Genomic DNA, 18,771 nt, shown 5'->3' on the forward strand with positions numbered 1-18,771 from the left:
AGCACTTCAAGCAGGATGCAGTTTAAAGACAAATACATTATTCATGCTTTGCCAGTCCAACAATCCCACCTCCAGTTGGGATTGGATTAGTGCTTTGTTTGCTTAAACTGCTCCATTTGACCATGACATAGGGCGTGAAAGTCTCAGTCTCTTGAGCTCTAAAGGACCTGAGACTTTCATGCCCTATGTCATGGTCAAATGGAGCAGTTTAAGCAAACAAAGCACTAATCCAATCCCAACTGGAGGTGGGATTGTTGGACTGGAAGGGATCTATGGCCACAAGGACTGGGAATCCACCAGCAACAGGCTGGATCAACATGGGATCCACTGGGATCAGCAGGGAGGCTGAGGTCGTGGACCTGTAGATGGCAGAGTGTTGTGATGTTAGGCTGCAAACACCAACAGACTGCATGAGAGTACAGACTTACTAGATGCACATACAGTACATGTAATATTTACATATAATAGCACCTTACAAGAGGTCACGACAGCACTTGTTTTTTTTCTTGAACAGCTATGGAGGTACAAGTACACATCCAGCCTTTGAATCTTCATCAAAATAGAGATTAAAATATTATGATAATATCGGCAAATAGCACAGAGTAGTCAAATAAATTTACAAAGTCTTATCATGATCTTATTTCTTTATAATATCCCTTTTATTTTTCCCTTAATCGCTGAAAAATTTATTCATCCTACTGCCATGAAGCTTCTGACCAGTAGAGGGACGCGTGCATCTCAAGGTGACGGCGGTGATGACAATGACTCTTTTGTACAAAGAAAATCAGAAATCCTCAGGACAAGCTACCATGATGTAAAAAAGTACAATCAAATTAATGCATTCACTGTTGTCTAAAAGAGCCTTTGTTGTGTTTGGCTTCAGATCTCTCGGGGTCACATTAATTGGAGGAGCGCACTTTCCTTCCTTTGAGAGGCTGAGGAGGCCTGAAGTTGTTTTCCATGCGTGTCCTCTGATCCTCTTCCTCTCCAGTGAACAGAAGCGTTCTAAACTTGCCCAGCTGCATCGGGTAAGACAGAAAGACAGTGTTTTCTCTTAATATGTTTGCAGAGAAATTGACATTCTGGTGTTAAACAGGTTCTGTACACAACTTTTGCTCCACACTATATAATACAAGCACATTAAAAAGGTTAAGTGTGGTGATATTCTGCATATTAAGAAATCCCATTAGAAGACCAAACCCCATGACACATTTGTCCTTTTTCGAATACTTTCCTACCCTGTGTGTGGGATGTGTGACACAATGATGTGTTAAATAGTTTTTGGTCAACAATGAAGATGTATGGCACAAATAAATAAACATTATCAAGCTGCACAGACAATACTTAGCAGGGTTGTAACCAGGAGTGATCCAAAGAATCAATGTAATTTTATATTGTGATGAAACTTGTGATTAATATGATCAACGTCATTAATATTATGTTCTCTTAATGGCAGTTGTTGACAAGAAAAATACTGAATATCACCAGACTTACATTAAAGGTCTTGTGTGTAGGATTTAGTGGCATCCAGTGGTGAAATGTATGTCCCTTTTTTCAGTTGATTATAAACTAATGAAAACATCATTCTGAATAATATACACCATATCTGCCAGCGGATGCCTCTAAATCCCTCTAACTGGACCTTTAACTTGTGCCACTTTCAAAAACCTAATTACTTACACATCCCAACCTCTTTTTGGTATTTCCCTTTTAGCTCTATGTCTACAATTATGAGGGAAAATGAAAAACAAAATAATACCCTCTTATATAAGGGCTTTTCCCTGCTGGGTCTCCATGCAAGCATTTCTCAATTAAAGCCCTGCACACATCCAGCCGTCCATCCATCAGGATAATCAGCTGGAGGGGATCAAAGGCTTGAGGCCTGGAGTCGTAGGTTGTGGGGCCAGTTGCCCAGCTTACGCCTCACCCCCAGCTATGCTTCAAACATGGGTTTAAAGACGAATCGTTCGTGGCTACACCCCGAGGTGCCGCCGTCATTAAAACTCCCGACTCCTCACGTACAGTCCTGGACTTAAAAATGGGGAACTAGACTAAAAGAGATCAACAAAGTGGGAGTGTCTAATCCAGAGGATGGTGGCAGTCGCCACGGGGCCTGCTCACAGGGGGACCTGGACAGCATGTGCTGCAGACATCCGGTTATTCAGCTTAACTTGTCAGCAACCTGGAGTTACCAGGCTTAAACTCTTTGATTAAATTCAGCGTTAAGAGGGGAGGATGAAAACAAGTCAGCCCTAAACACGGCATCCCCCATGATGATACTCACTCTTGCTCTGGCCTATTGCTAAATAAAGCATCATACCTTGGGGCCAAACAGTAAATTTAGGACTTAGTAAAGCACAGTGGTAAACCCCACCATGACTCAAACCTGGCATACTGATCCAGTGATGCTCAACTTTGTTTGACAGCGAAGGAAGCAGTGGCTAGCAGAGCATGTAGCCTAACATTATGCAGAAAAATGGATGCATGGATCACACAAAAAACGTCTGTCTCCTGGTATGACAGTGTTAGCTGAAGGTATTCTACGAAGGATTGTAAGTTACTGTCAAAATGCTTGCCGGCAAAATTGAAAAGTAAAAGCCAACCCCAGATTCTTGCTTCTTCGGCAGTTTGTCCCTTGGATGTCTGCCTGGTACAAAGTCGCTACCTTTTTATAAAGTCCAGACCTCACCTGAGTGCTGTGAGGGCACACACCCATAAATGAAAATACGATGAAAAATACACGCAGATGGCAGAGTCTCTGCAGGAAAATACACTGCGAGGCACTTCTGGAGGCTCACAAGTGATGACTGAGAGGGATCACTTCTGTAAGAGTCAATACCATAGACTGTAAATAAAAATGGACAACGCGCCACCAGTTACCCCTACCATGATTAAGTGAAATATCCGAGATACAGGCGTTGCCATGCTGCACTGGTGATGCTGAGAGCCGGAGTGTAAATTCTGTACAGTAGCGATATCCATGGTGGGGAGCTCCCGCCAAAACACCCGTCTGACCAATTGCAAGCAGCCCCATTGAATGCGAGCACACTGATTGGCTGTCACAGCTGTCAATCATCGTGGAAAAATCCCCTTTTCTTATAATTGATAACTCATTAAAACCAAACTTATCATAAAAAACACACACTTGAACAAACATTATAGCGATGAGAACTACCTTCAGTGACAGAGACCATCTTTGTAAAAAAGTTATTTGGCTTGTACTTTGAGTTTTTAGTTTGGCTTATGTCCCATTCACTAACATGATGGGGTGAGCTTTATGGCCTATACTGCAGCCAGACACCAGGGGGCGATCAAGATTGAAAAGTTACACTTTGGGAGAACTGTCATGTTGTCCATCTTTATATACAGTCTATGGTCCATGCATTGTTTTTAGGATATCCTGTATGGTATATATTAGATTACAAAAAGTAAATCTAGCCGGTCTCTTTTATATTTAATAACATGTGCAGTTCGGAATCAAGAAAATATGATGTCCACTTTGTCTATTTGTCTTATTTCAGATATGAATATTTATCTAATATATATTTTTCCATTTATTGTGAATGAGAGATGTTTGGCTTGTACAAATATGGTACTGTAATTGCCTCATTTTAAGCAGTGATTGTAGATCTAGTTGTAGTTGAGTGGTTTCCCACCATTGGCCTGCAGCTAAAACCATTGTGTTGGTGTTAATGCTGTGTACGAATGGCAAGCCACCTGACCTGGAATAATAAATAACTATCACGATGTTCTACGTGTTGGAAATCTGGCACGTATTGTGGTGACAGGAACATGTTTGCAAAACACACAAACACACACATACCTGTTTTTCAGACACTATAATTGGCTCCTTCACGACGATCCAGATGACGCTCTCGTGTAGAGGGGGGGTGGTCAGTGATCCCAGGTACGTCCAGTAGTGGAGGCTGCTGGGCAGGAGGCACTTGGGGTTGAAACCTTTGAAATCGGTGACACTGCCCTGTAAACAGAAACAGAAAGACAACAGCTTTTATATCACTGCAATATAAAATTATATTACACATGATAAAATCCAGTGAAGATCATAGTGCATACCTTATACTTCACCATATACAGAGCGTCTGTTAGTGTGTGGAGCCATCTGTGGTCGTCACCTGTCTTACAAAACACACAGTATTGCTTTTGGATTTCATTTGAGACTTTTGAAGTGAATCCATATAAAATCTTTGTATATATAATCAACAAAATATCCCAAATGTTCATTTTTGTTGAGGGTGATACATATCAGAAACACAACACTCATAAGGGCAGTAATTACTGTAAGAAACTACTATGTTAAGTCTTATTGTCATAATGAAGCTTTGCGACAAATAGTTTTTTCTCATTAGCTTACATCTTCTCCAACCTTTCGAAATCACTGCCCACATCTTAGACTTTAAATTTAAGTGACGATAAAATTCTGAATGAGTACAGAATTGCTGGACTACAACACATCATTCTGCATTTGCTTCTGTTCAACTTGCCATGACCTAAAAAACAACTGCGAAACTGTTACACTAATACAAAATGGAGAAGAAACACAGGGATAGAAAATGGGAGTACGCTTAAGAGAAACATCTTACTTCTAAAAAGATACCGAGGACTGCGAGGCCGTCAGGAGCTGCTGCCGCCTCCCCAAACGTCTTGTACTTTACAGCATCCCAGTGAACTAAATGAAGCTAGAGGGGGCAAAGAGGAGGAAAGAAAGACTCAGAGAAACAGAACTGGCTTTTACAGAATTAAATGAAGTCACATGCAACATTAATGCACAAACAAAAAATACTATAATTCTTTAAAGCAGCTTTTATTTCATAGCAAAACTACATATACATAATCATACCTAAGCCAAAAATGGGTTAATTTGGATTTTATAATAAGACAGTGACAAACTGAAGTATTCGGACACAGACCTCAGAATCATAGCCCCTTCCTGCAACAGTGTGCTCAGAGCCCTGGCAGCCCTTTCCACCCCAGTGGAAGTGAAACTGTTTCAGCCTGTAGGGGTTGTCAAGAGGGCCTCCCCGGATCACTGCGGAAGATCAGGAGATGTAAAACACATAAAATAACAAAAACGTTTGGCATTCTCACACACGCCCACACCCCTAACCCTCTGTGGCTGTTACACAAACTGCTCTCCAGCAGCACACAGCATCATGTGTGCAGCATCACCCAAACAGCAACAATGCATGTTGAGTCAACCTGGTAACACCCAGCATACTCAAAGGGTTTCGTGCGTAGGATATAGGGGTATATATTGGCAGAAATTGAATATACTATAAGTATACTTCTTTTTAGTGTAAGAATCACCTGAAAATAAGAATCATTGTGGTTTTGTTACCATAGAATGAAGCATTTATATCGACATAGGGGGTGGGTCCTTATCTACGTAGTTCACCATGTTGCACCGCCATGTTTCTACAGTAGTCCAGAACAGACAAACCAGACACTGGCTTTAGATAGAGCCACTCTCATTTTGGCATATGCAGAAAAAAACTGATTTTTTTTATGTGAAACTGTATTATTCTGCGTTTTTACTGGTTTTTATCAACTGGACTGTTTGTTTTGGAGAGGAAGAGACCTCTGTAGGTAATTCAGTTCCCAGAAAAAAAACATCATCTGGATCTTAAGTTATCAGAAAAAATAGGAGAGCGCACACAATCAGGTTCTGAACCAGTGGCCAGTCTGATACGAGCCAAAGACTATTAAAGAAACACTGATTTGCCACGTTAAACTGCTTTATTCCATGTTTTCACCTGTTTTTCACTGATTCATTTGTCTCAGTGAGGAATTCAGCTCCTGGTAAAATCCTCCTGAACGATTAACACTGAAGGAGTTCCAACCAGAAGAAGTTTCAGCTGGTTTCAATCAGCAAACCTCACTGCTAGATGTCACTTAATCCTACACACTGCTCCTTTAAATTCAATTTCTAACTCAAAGCTGAGACAAGAGCACCAACAGACAGACCGTCTGCTTTACCAACAAATCTATCACAAGAGCTTTGCAGTGCAAGCTTTAGTTTGTGACACAAATAGACAATCCTCTGCTAAATAAAGCGACGTTAAAGCTACTTTTAGCTTGGTTCAGCTTTACATTCAGGTCCATTGGCCACGAAGGATGAATAGAAACATTAATATGTCATAATGACGTTCAGCCAATTATCAGAATAGTACAGACTGTTTTCAGAGCCTATAACTGGCTGATGCTGCTGGGTATGAACACCAGTTTAATCTGACTGTTATTCATTGTGATGCTGCTGACATCCTTCTGACAAACAGGCCACACATCAGTCCAGGTCAGATTAGCGAGGCATGAATGGCACAGAGAGCAAAACACTTATCTAGTCTATCTTACAATATAGATGGAGGATATTCACAGGCAAGGTTGTAGGTTTCATTTCAATAGTTGGGGTGAAACATATAAAATTGGGGTTCCGGGACCTTAACTGGAAGTTTTTTAGCATCACACACTCAATTACTTGCATTTTTTGAGAGCTTTTTTTTATACAATTTGTGCATTTCCTGCATCAATTTATGGTGAATATGTGTTAAATTTTGTGAAAGTCATCTTCTCCGTTGATGTGTTTATTGGGAAGGAGGGGGGATGAACAATCTTATCTGTTAAAAAAAAACAGTTTACTACAGAAATGCAATAGTAGCAGGTATGACGAATTCTTTATCTTGAGTATCATAACTTATGTGCTGAATCAGGTAGTTAAAGATGATAATAAAGTTGTAAAATTAGACCTTGGTAATGCCAACATTAATGACTGCCTTAAGAAAGAAATTATAATTAACTTGACTCCTGTCATGTTTGGTATTCTAATATGGTAATATGATATTTTGTTACAGGTTTTATGTACTTGAATGCTATGCATCGACCCTTCTTTTCTTATCAAAACAACAATGACACAGAACACTGTCATGTGTAAATATATATATGCATGTGTACAGATAGACTTAGTTACATGTGGCAAAGTGACAACAGGAGGTTTAGGGGGATTTGTGAACCTCATTTGATCTACGGAGAAATGCTGAGGAAGGGCAGTGGTTTTCCTGCAGGTCTCCTTTTTCAGAAACCAGTTTTGGTGATAGCCACTTGCTTGCTCTGTGGAAACTGTCTGAGCCAAACAACCCCACATTTCTGAGCTTATCATTCATGTTGATGATGGGGTGGTTAACGTGGATCCACCCAGTGATAAAAGCAAATGGGGTCATAATAACCACTGAGATCATCTGACATTATTATATCTCTTGTCCAGCAGACAGATACTCATACAGTTAACTGCTGCCTTCACTTTCCTGCAGCATAAGCAGGCTTTTTTGTAACCTCTGATTATGGTCAGTTGTGCACATGGTTTGCACTTTTCTTAAAATGAAGGTAATCCAACCTTTCAAGCATGTGTTTATTGAAAGTAAACTTTGAGTGCAGATTTCCTGCATGTTGCTGACATTAGACATCAAATGATCCCTGAACTGTGATCTCTGTCAAAAACAAGGCTGTCAATAATCATTAATACAGTCATAGATCGTATCAGTTCACACAGTCCATGCCAAGATGTTAATATCTATTCACATTTCAACTGACTTGCTTGTGTGACCTTTGCTTTCAGAAGTTAGAAGTAAATAAGGACAATTTTTCTCACCTGAACGGTCATCTGAGTCTTCAAACTCCACAACGACAGAGTGTCCGTTGTTGGCGATGTTGATGGAGGTACAGTGATCGTAGTTTAGGACAATCGGACCCAGATTGGCGTCATGCACAGCCTGTTGAGGGACGATGTCAATTGGAGACTGCCTGTTCCCCTGGGCAACGGGGAAGCTTTTGTGCCACACAGATGGACCTTAAAAAGACCACGATGAAGCAACAGAACATTTTCGACAGCTTAAATACACCCAGCACTGCATTTATGCTTTCAGGTCCAGTTCACGGTGTTTTGATCAAATGTACTTTACAACAACAGCACTTCATCCTGTTTATGTGTGTATATATGTATGAATCTTTATGTGTATATGCAGTATATTTTTTTTACAAGGTAAACTATTAGTGTTTCAAAGTGTTTTAACAATCCAATGAGCCTTTGTTTATATATAATTTATCATGAAATTTTATTTTAGTTGTATAGATTTTATTTTCAAAATTGCTATTTATATTACTATTGTTAGTATTATTTTTGTATTTCTCTTTTTTCCCTCTAATTTATTTCCTTCTTAGGTGTCTGGGGAGGGTGGGGGTGTCTGAATGTTTGTGTGTATTTACTGAAAAACACATGAATAAATTCAACAAAACTAAAAACAAAAAGCAGATTTCTCTGGGTCAACTGCAAAGACAATGATTCATTTTTTTTTTCCAGAATAACGCTTTAGTGTCTCATTTAACATTTAGTTTGAACTATTAACCGCTGACTGATCAAAGTCTGTTTCTAAAGCAAAAACTTAGCCTACAGGTGGGACCATCAGAATAAAATTAAGACCCAAAGAATCAAATGTTAAAGTCACTCAAGACTCATCCCAAGCATTGTAACACAATAAATACAACATCTTGTCTTGAAAACATATATTTTGGCCATGACACTGTGGCAGTGCAATGTTTCTCAGTCACGAGCGCAGGGCAGATCGGGTGTAAAGTCAGGTAAAGGTGACATCCCTTTAAGCACGAGGCTAATCTCGCATTAACAGTCTCTATTTTACTCCTCTTGAAAGAACGCGCAATGCCTCCCAGAAAAACGAAACAGCAGTAAAACTGGATTGTAGGATCGCAGGTTAATTAACAACCAAAATTATGAAGGAGAAAGAGGTAAAGACTCTGCCGGCAGCTCGGATGCTGTGAGGTCTTACCGTCCTGTTTTCCATATCCCCAGTGACTCCCGGGCATTGTCCCTGTAAGTGGATTCAAGTCTGACCAATCTGTCGGTTTGACTCCTGCACTCCTGCGTGCACGTGGAGGACGGACACAGGTTTCAGCCAGTGCAGCTATTGATCAAGTTTATCTAGTGGTCCAAGGGGAGGGCAATTATCCCTTTCTTGACACGCCCCTGCAAGCCCACACACGCGCGCGCGGCACGCACACACGCGAACATAGTCCACCTGTCGAGGTTTTGAAGCTTAGTTTGTCTGATGTCACTGGCTGGGTTTTTTTTTCAAATTAAATGATTTCAGGAAAATATTATTAGGCCTGCAATGCGATTATATTACCAACATTGTTATTGTATGTAGCCTTATTATCATAAAAGTATTTTCTAGCTAAAATGATAATGTCTGATAAGCCTGTCATTTTAGACTATTATTGTGAAGAGTGTCATTTAATAGCGAACAAATGCATGTCTAATGGTCCTGCAAACATCATCTACTTTAATAGCCCACTACTTAAAGTGAAGTCTAAAATAATGTTGCTCTTCTATGCTTTTGTGCTGTTTTATATATTTTATTCTACACTTTGTACCTTTTCATAATTTACTCTTTTTATTTGTTGATTTATTGTCAATATGTCATATAAAGAACTGTTTACTCTGTGTACAAAATGCACTGTAGTTGCTTGCCATTTTGTTAAATCAGTCTGGTTTATATTGATCAATCAATTTTAGAAAATGATAATGACTGAGTGTTTCAAAAACTGTTCGACACTCTGGATTTCCAACTTTTTAAATGTGAGGATGTGCATCTTTTCTTAAACTGAATATCTTTGAAGTATCAAAGATAAAATAATAAGAAGAATACATTTTATTTATAAGTGCCTTTCTCAGCACTCAATGACACTTTACAAAGATAAAATAAGATAAAAAATGAGCAATGTGATGACATAACTGTAGGCTTCAGTCAGTTTCACTGGCTATACTGCCTACATATGTGTGTGTATTTTTTTTATTTGTATATATATATATATATCCTCAGCATGTCTGTGAGTGCCACTGCCTCAACACATTTTTTCTGTTTATATTCAGCGAATAAGAGAGTTTTTGTATGTATTACTAACACAATATTTATGTCACAATTCAATAACATTATTCCGGGTAAAGTTTTGAGAATTTGTGTCGAAAGTGCGCAGCTGAATTTCCGCGCGGGCATGTTTGTGACGAATGTGTCGTTGCGGAAGTAAAAATGCGTCCGTAGGTGTTGTCACTCATTGGAAAGATACCATGGCAGCAACCAAAGCCTCTAAAGAGCAGAAATACGACAGGCAGCTCAGGTAAATTAAAACTATATTGTAGGTTTCACAGAGAATTTGTATTCCCTTTGCTAAATATCGTCGGGTTTCTTTCTCACAGCAGAAACGTTGGTGAGGCAGGAGTGTGAACGATAGCTAGCGTTAGCTTGCTATGTGTGAAAACAGCATCGGCGAGCTAACAAATACTGTAGCTGTAAGGTCAATGGAGGGGTTGCTCTGATTTTCTGTTTGGTGCGTGTTTGCCCTTCAGAATAACAAAGTTGTCTAATGACAGGCATGATTTATATTCATTGTGTTTCATGGTAGGATAGAGTAAATACATGCTATCGTTAGTGCTGCTGAAGCTGTCATAGCATTAGCTCAGTCATTCTTGCAATGTGTCTAGCTGTGTTTTTACAGCGGTTGAGGATGAATTGTGTCACTAGATGGCAACATCTGCCCGTGTTGTGTTTCAGACTGTGGGGAGATCATGGTCAAGACTCGCTGGAGAATGCACACGTTTGTCTCATCAACGCCACAGCAACTGGGACAGAGATACTGAAGAACTTGGTACTTCCAGGTAAACAGATGTGACTGTCAGTGTTTGTGTTGATGCTGCAGGAACAGATGATTGCATCTTCCTGATTGGATTCATTGATCTTTTTCCTCAGGTATTGGAGCATTCACTATTGTTGATGGACACACCGTTTCTGGGGAAGATGCTGGAAACAAGTAAGACAACAAATTTCAGTTTTAAATATGTGTTTGCCTGGCTTGTGTGTTGACCTCTTGATCTTGTCTTACAGCTTTTTCCTCAGCAACAACAGCATTGGAAAGGTATGCTATGCTGAAAAAAAATAACTTACGTGTTATGAACATCTGCAAGTGCACCCACAGACACACAGTTCGTTAGCCCATTTTTTCCACCTGCATCTGCATCTGGTTATTCTTAAGGTCATTGTTTAATAGACTTAAAAGTGCCATGGATTAGCATGTTTTTATGAGCCCTGACCTTAGTTTTTATGTTGCAGAACAGAGCACAGGCTGCCACTGAGCTACTACAAGAACTTAACAGTGACGTCTCTGGAAACTTTGTCGAGGAGGTTGGTATTGTTGAAGTTTTGACACAGTCGCAAGGATGGTTTCAAAATTATTACAATGTTTCAGTAGGAACTGAAAACACATAAATGTTTTATCACACTAATACACATAAGCCATTTGACAAAATACCTTGTGTGAACTTAGAAGTTAAAAATGTTAAGTTTTCGTTGCATAAAAGTAGATTATGAATACAACATATGCTATGTAAATATGTAAATGTATGTATGAGTGTCATGACTGACAGTGACAGAGATCCCTCTTGTATTTTGTGTTACGCCTGCAGAGTCCAGACAAGCTTCTGGACAACGATCCAGAGTTTTTCCACAGGTTTACCATAGTCATCGGTGTCCAATTGCCAGAAAGGTATCAGATTTAGTTCATTTTTACTTCAAAATGTTATTTTAACTATAGAGTTAGTGAGAAATTATTAAGGAACCGATCGTTTACTGAACTAGAATATTTCAGTGTAGTTTTAAAGAAATATCTCAGCTTTTATTTTAGTCCATCATGGACAGATTTATCTTAAAGAAATATGATGAAGCAACTTGTTTATGCTTGTTGAAAGTGCAAGAGCCTTCCGTGTGTTTTTTTTTTTTTGATAAGTTTGGTGGCTCTGATCCATCCAGAGATTACAAAACATGTTGCCATTCACATATTGTAATTAGCAGGGGGATTTAAACCTTTTTGATTTGATAGAATTTGTTTACCTCTTACCACTATATTTGTGAAATCTTTTATGCGAATTGATTTTTATTGTTTTTTTTTTTTTATTTTCATTTAACTTAACATTTTCTCTTAAATCCAACAGCACATGTTTGAGGCTAGGCTCAGTCCTGTGGAGTGCCTCTGTACCTTTCCTCGTCTGTAAAAGCTACGGCCTGATCGGCTACATGAGACTAGTGGTGCAGGAGCACACGGGTTAGTTCAACAGCATTTTGCTTTGTACTTTGCTTATTATGACATTGCAACACATTAAATTACAACCTTTAATTTAAGTTTTGATTGATATTATATCTAAACGTAATGCTTTCTGTTCAGACTAGATCATGAACCCATGCAATTGCAAACTGTGCATATCCACACTTTGTGTGACATGGCAATTTCACCGTGGCTCATGGTTTATATGTAAAATTACATATAAAAAAAGTATTTTAACATCTCTCTTTTCAGTGATTGAATCCCACCCAGACAATGCCTTGGAGGACCTGAGGTTATACCAGCCTTTTGCTGAGTTCAAGAACCACATTCAGTCCTACGACCTTGACAGTATGGACAAAAAGGTGTGTACTTTGGGCACATTCGTCAGTTTAAACTGTGTCAGCTTTACACTAATACTACTCATTTTTATTTTTAATTTAATCTACAGGATCACAGTCACACACCTTGGATTATCATCGTTGCTAAGCACCTGGAGAAATGGCTCAGTGAGGTGCAGTAAATCTGTCCTCCTTCATGTTAACATGTCTGATAAATACTCCACCACTGATATTTAAGCTCGACTGTTCTCATTAGTGTTGCTGTATAATAAAATGTCACCCTACTGTTGTTGTTGTTGTAGCACAACTGTCAGCCACCAAAAAATTACAAGGAGAAAGAGGCCTTCAGACAGTTGATTCGAGAAGGTATCTGTGGACCTGTGGACTGTATTTGCTTATAAGTACAGGTAATCGGCTGTTTAATGCAAAGTGATCTGTGAATCTTTTTGTTCTTTCAGGGATCCTGAAGAATGAGAATGGCGTCCCAGAGGATGAAGAAAACTTTGAAGAAGCTATTAAGAATGTCAATACTGCTTTGAATCCAACCAAGGTGCCAGATCTCAATTATATCTGGGTTTTTAAGAGTTATCTTGTGTCCAGTTCAACTTATTGCACCATTTAAACTCTCAGTCGCTCCGTTTCTTTAGTGCCACATTGAACAGTTGAGTCTTATGAGACTCTTGTGGTAACATCTCTTGCTTTTACAGATTCCCGGTGCTGTTGAAGACCTCTTTAACAGTGAGCAGTGTAACAATATCACATCACAGGTATCAACTTTTTTTTCTGAGATTATTCTGTTAAGAAATACACACATAGTTATATCATAGTTTCATATTTTTTGTTCAGATTATTACCTTTGTAAATTGTAGCATATACTCTTTTGGTGTGTGTTAAACAAAGACCCCGTCCTTCTGGGTGATGCTGCGAGCGGTCAAGGAGTTTGCTCTCAATGAAGGCAGTGGAAACCTACCTCTACGGGGAACCATCCCAGATATGATCGCAGACTCTGAGAAGTTCATCAACCTTCAGAATGTGTAAGTGTAGAATATGTGGATGCCAGCTGTAACAGAAAAATACTTGAGGAGTTATTTGATACAGCAGTAGGTTCAGTTTTATGTGTCTCTTTCTAATAATGTGTTGTATAATGTTGTGAGTTTGTGTTGCCGTTCACTTTTTTGTGTTTTATTTCAGTTACAGGGAAAAGGCCATGCAGGATGCCGCAGCTGTTTCAAAGCATGTAGAGAGTCTATTGCAATCTGTTGGAAAGGTATGTTGTAAACCCACATACTCACTGAATGAGAGTATTTAAGCTCGTCTGGGTTTGAATTTAGGGCTTCATTAAATGAATTTCTAGTGTGCTCAAAATAAATGATAAGTGAAGATGAATTAGCTTTGACTAGGAAGCGCTTGATCTGATCATCACAACAGGTACTTAAAAACCAGTGAGACAGTATTGCTGTCGTAGCACCTTTTTAAAGGCTAATTCACATGGAAACAGGCAGGCGGTAGATGGAAAACACCTGGACACCACCAGAAAAACAAACAAACTTTCCAAAGGAGTGGCAGGTTGGACACGAAGCATGCGTGATGATATGTTGCAGTGGCGATGCTGTATTGTGTATAAAGATTGGAATGAAATGTTTTAATTAAAATTATTATGACCTTATTTTACACGGTGTTTCTAGTGATATTCAATAATGGTCCAAAAAAACCTGTCTCCCTGTGTTAAGGAGCTATGTGACATCCAGTTATTAATTCTGTTGCTGAGGACGCCAAAAACTTGGCTGTCTATTCTCACTGTTGCTGGTGTTCTCTGCCAGCCTCACCTAATTTGCCCATCCTGTTCTAGCCCACAAAATGATCCTAGTTTGCCATCTGCAGTCTCTGATTAATATGTGAAAGCAGTTTAAGAGGGTAGGTATAGGGAAATGTATCCAGAAAGTAGTGGTCAAATGAAAGTATGTGACATGCCCCCCCAAAAAAGGGACTAAATGATTATGTGTGCATCATAAATACTGGTTAAATATGCAGATCTAAAATCTGCTGTTACTTCAGTTGGAAACCAGTGTTTCCATCTTTGTGTTGTCATTGTTTTTTTTCAGTCAGTCTTACATACAGCTGTCGAAGAATTAAATTATCACAGCATTTAATATATTTTGCCCTGGAATTGTGAATTGTGTTACTTAAAATGCATTTGATTTAAATGGATTTCCTCTGAAATTATTTTCCTTTCCTTCTGTTAGCCACCAGAGAGCATCTCTGAAAAGGACATCAAGCTGTTCTGTAAGTAGTCCATCCTTTATCAACGGTCCTCACACTCACATTTTTATTCTGTTATATAAAGTTGTTTACATACACGTAAATCTGAGCTCAACCTGATTACTGCAATATGCTGTTCACACTAAATTTCACAAGAACGTTTCCAAATTAGTTAGTAGCGCCTTTATTTACTGCCCACTGCCATATCTAATTATTCCTGAAGATAGTTTATTATCCGTGTAAACAGTTAGACAAACGTGTGAACATACATTGGAATAATGCGTGAATTGAAACTTCCACACGCGATGTTTTCATCAGTTGCATTAGTTACTAATTTATCATCTTGAAGGCACCACGTCTGTCATGTGTTGCATTTTCTGACTTCAAAAGTTTTCTTTGGTCATGGCTACTGTTCACATTCGTGATGTTGTCACTGCATGTCCAATGTGGACTCAAGATAACTCAGGCTATGAACAAGTAGACTAAGATTGGGCAATATGTAGATCTATCGATACCAGGATATTTTGATATCGTGATTTTGCTTGTAATGTCAATGGGGGGATTTTAAAGCCGGCATTACAGGAGAGTTTTTGGTTTATTGTATGAAGCACTTTATGTTACAGTTTTGCTTGTCTGAAAAGTGGTATATAAATAAAGTTATCAAAAATCTTATTGTGTAAATATTTTTGTGAAAGCACCAAAAGTCAACCCTACAGTATCAGTGCAATATTGATATTGAGGTATTTGGTCAAAAATATTGTGATGTTTGATTCTTTCCATATCATTTAGCCCTTAAGTGGCACAAAATATGCTCTACTGGTGACTATTGCTGCATATGCAATAACTTGATTACTAACCGTAGGTGTTTGTGTTAATGTCCAGGTAAGAACTCATCCTTCCTGCGGGTGGTGCGCTGCAGATCTCTGGCTGAAGAATATAGTGTGGATTCAGTAAATAAAGATGAAATCAGTAAGTTGGAAATAGGTTTCCTTTTCTATTCTCTCTTCTGGTAAAGCATGTTCACATATTAATGATAGCTATGTGTTCCCAGCCTCAAGCATGGACAATCCAGATAGCGAAATGGTCTTCTACCTCATGCTTCGTGCTGTTGATCGCTTCTATCAGCAGCACTCCCGCTATCCAGGTACGGACATTTTTACAGATCTTTCTTTAAAGACTTGAACAAAGATGTGAAACACCTCCATGGAACTTCACAAAATCAAACTATCTGCAAATCAAAGTCTGATTTTTCTCTACAGAATTTTGTAGATAATTTCTCCTGATGCCAGTGTACAGAAATATAAGTTGTCATTTCTTTTTTTCTGACAGGAGTTTATAACTACCAGGTGGAGGACGACATCAGCAAACTAAAGCTCTGTGTGAACAGCCTATTGCAGGAGTACAGCCTCAACGTCAACATCAAGGACGACTACATCCATGAGTTGTAAGTCATGGTCGCTGCTGGGTAGGGGGGTAACGATCCATCGATCTGGATTGATCAATCAGTTTATTGATCACGATCCAATGCGATCTATTCAAAGTGAAAACATCGATCAAAATTGTCATCGTAAGAATACGCCGCTATTTTGAAATGCTGTGTCACTGTCAAACTGCGGCACGTGTGGTGAGAATAACATCAGCGCTGTGGAAATATTTTCAATTTTTGGCGAAAATAAGGGTCAACAGACAAAGCACATGCCAAAGGTAAGCTGTGCTGGCATGAAATATCCGACGATGTACCTGCCTGGACGGGCATCTCACTCCGCTAACCTCCTGCAGCAACATTAGCTGCTCTATTTCAACCAATTTACACTGAAAAAACCGTGCATGCAAGCTGAAATCCACCTATGCTGCTCTGTTGGGAGACGCAGTGACTTTAACCAACGGTGAGTAAGAAAGATTTTAAATAATACATGGAATGTCTTAAGCTATGAGTAGAAAACTCCTCTAGCCGCTAGGCTAATTTATGCAGTGTAACAGTGCTTGAGCTAATACAGCGTGATGAGAAAAAAATTAACAGTTAGCATTGAGAGAAATGTTATACTAGTGTTAAATGATGTTTTTAATCCATGTGTTTTGGCTGTTGGGAGAAGTTAGCCTTCAGGGCTTTGAGCCAGTTAGGCTTGAAGTTTTAGGAAGAAGATAATGGTTTGGGTTCAAATGAAAGCATTTCTTCTAGAAAGGGTTTTCTGACAGAAAGCCCCGAAGGTTAACTTATCCCATGTTCTGTTTGATGTGTGATAGTGGAGTCCATTTAAAGTAAACTTTACTTCACTTAATTATTTGGCGCAGCCTTTAACTATCCAATCAGTAAACCCAGCATTAGGGGTGTAATTCACCAGTTTCATCACGATAGGAAATTGATTCTTTGGACAACTGTACCATATCTGCAGATATCACAGTCTGCCACGATGAGATTTCACTTCGATTCATTTTGATTCAGGAACGTGCGATTGATGTGAAATGATATTATATGCCTGTTTAACACAATCAGTTACAGAAGAAGCTGCCACCCATTTCTCTTTTGTTTTTGACCTTAAAAGAGACAAAAAAGACATAATGTAAAGAACTTATTAACAAGTTTTATTCTTTTCCTAACATACAGCTGTCGATATGGTGCAGCGGAGCCACACACAGTTGCTGCATTTTTGGGAGGTAAAATTTAAGCTCTTATAAATTCAAGATCCCAAAGACAGCATATCCCACCTTTACTGTGCTCATAAATCCAAGATGTTTATTTATCCTTTCTCGATGGTTTTTCTGTAGGATCTGCTGCTCAGGAGGCCATCAAGATCATCAGCCACCAGTTTGTGCCCTTCAACAACACTTTCATTTACAACGCAATGTCACAGACCTCCGCTACATTACAGCTGTGAATACAGTTACTGATCCCGAGTTTGCTTACAGATGTTAACAGAGAAAACAGCAAGATCAAAAGAGACATTTACCAACTTGTTTTCATAAATCTAATCTGAAAGTAGGAAGACAAATTGCATTTTTATCACATTTAAATGGGATAACTGCCAAAATGTCTGCACTAAAACCTAAAAATGCATCTCATGCAGAAGATCAGGTCAGGACTCTTTAGACCATTGACCAGAGAGCCTTGTCTTTGAAGGGGAAGAAATCAGGATAGCACCCATAGATTATATCTTTTTTGTGGCAGTCATCTTTAAACAAAGCTGGCACTGAATCTAACAATGTCAGAACACTTATGTGGTATTTTCTCCTGTGAAACTCCACATTTATGTAGCAGCACTTTGTATACTTCAGTCACAACTGTCTCTTATTGTATTGTGTTTGGATCAAGGTGTAAGTTTTTTGATCAAAATGGAAAAAATAAATATGCTGTATGTAGTGTTTAAGTCTCTTGCATTGCTATAAAAAACATTAAATATTTAACCGGATTTTGTGAATTTTTATGTCAAAGGTGAAGTTATTCAGCACACATGTTGTGCAGCGCGCAGAATTGATTTGTAAAATACCAAAAAAGAGTCTGCACACTAGACTGTGCTCACATGAACAGATAATTAATTTAATTAACACTAAGTGGTAGTCATTAAATTAAATTAAATTTGTTCACAGGAGCATAGTCAAATGTGCAGACTGTTTTTCTGTCTTTTGGATGATCTCTTGTCCAGCATCTACTGTTTATCGTCTGAATGTGTTTGCTTAAGCATACCCAAAAATGATTTTTCCTTTGGGCTTCCAGTGTTTTTACAGTGTGGTAAACATCTGCACCCATCCCTCGTTGACCTCGTTGAAACAAGGATTACACAGTTATTTAGCCTGAATAAATGCTAGATAACAAGCATGTGAGCTTCTTGAGAAGCTCCTAATGTGACTTGCCCCATGACAGGACTCACATGCAACTTGGGTTAATTGAACTTTTTTCAACTTCATGTTTATTGGATCAAAGTAAAAAAAAAAAACAGTTATTATAACATTTTTCTTCTAAATTACTGAATAGAAATCTAGACTTTGATGGCATTATTTT

The 18,771-nt window shown here is 38.8% G+C and overlaps 2 protein-coding genes across 2 annotated transcripts; one reads left to right on the top strand and one right to left on the bottom strand.

Annotated features, from left to right (window-relative positions):
• Positions 1 to 421: 421 nt before the first annotated feature.
• On the bottom strand, positions 422 to 8,956 carry ca7 (carbonic anhydrase VII). The gene is made up of 7 exons (XM_042486867.1): positions 8,853 to 8,956; positions 7,661 to 7,858; positions 4,929 to 5,047; positions 4,602 to 4,697; positions 4,075 to 4,137; positions 3,824 to 3,979; positions 422 to 1,019 (listed from the first exon to the last, which is right to left on the bottom strand). The coding sequence occupies exons 1-7, from the start codon at positions 8,887 to 8,889 to the stop codon at positions 900 to 902; spliced, it is 789 nt and encodes a 262-aa protein (XP_042342801.1). The 5' UTR covers positions 8,890 to 8,956; the 3' UTR covers positions 422 to 899.
• Positions 8,957 to 10,103: 1,147 nt separating this feature from the next.
• nae1 (nedd8 activating enzyme E1 subunit 1) lies at positions 10,104 to 18,181 on the top strand. Its single transcript, XM_042485740.1, has 20 exons — positions 10,104 to 10,200; positions 10,635 to 10,738; positions 10,830 to 10,890; positions 10,965 to 10,995; positions 11,190 to 11,261; positions 11,543 to 11,622; positions 12,068 to 12,177; positions 12,430 to 12,539; positions 12,626 to 12,688; positions 12,818 to 12,881; positions 12,974 to 13,065; positions 13,223 to 13,282; positions 13,416 to 13,549; positions 13,707 to 13,782; positions 14,759 to 14,798; positions 15,657 to 15,743; positions 15,826 to 15,918; positions 16,104 to 16,218; positions 17,380 to 17,429; positions 17,541 to 18,181. The coding sequence occupies exons 1-20, from the start codon at positions 10,151 to 10,153 to the stop codon at positions 17,648 to 17,650; spliced, it is 1,602 nt and encodes a 533-aa protein (XP_042341674.1). The 5' UTR covers positions 10,104 to 10,150; the 3' UTR covers positions 17,651 to 18,181.
• The last annotated feature ends 590 nt before the right edge of the window (positions 18,182 to 18,771 follow it).

The sequence above is a fragment of the Plectropomus leopardus genome, chromosome 1 (genome assembly GCF_008729295.1).
Source record: "Plectropomus leopardus isolate mb chromosome 1, YSFRI_Pleo_2.0, whole genome shotgun sequence".
Classification (NCBI taxonomy): domain Eukaryota; kingdom Metazoa; phylum Chordata; class Actinopteri; order Perciformes; family Serranidae; genus Plectropomus; species Plectropomus leopardus.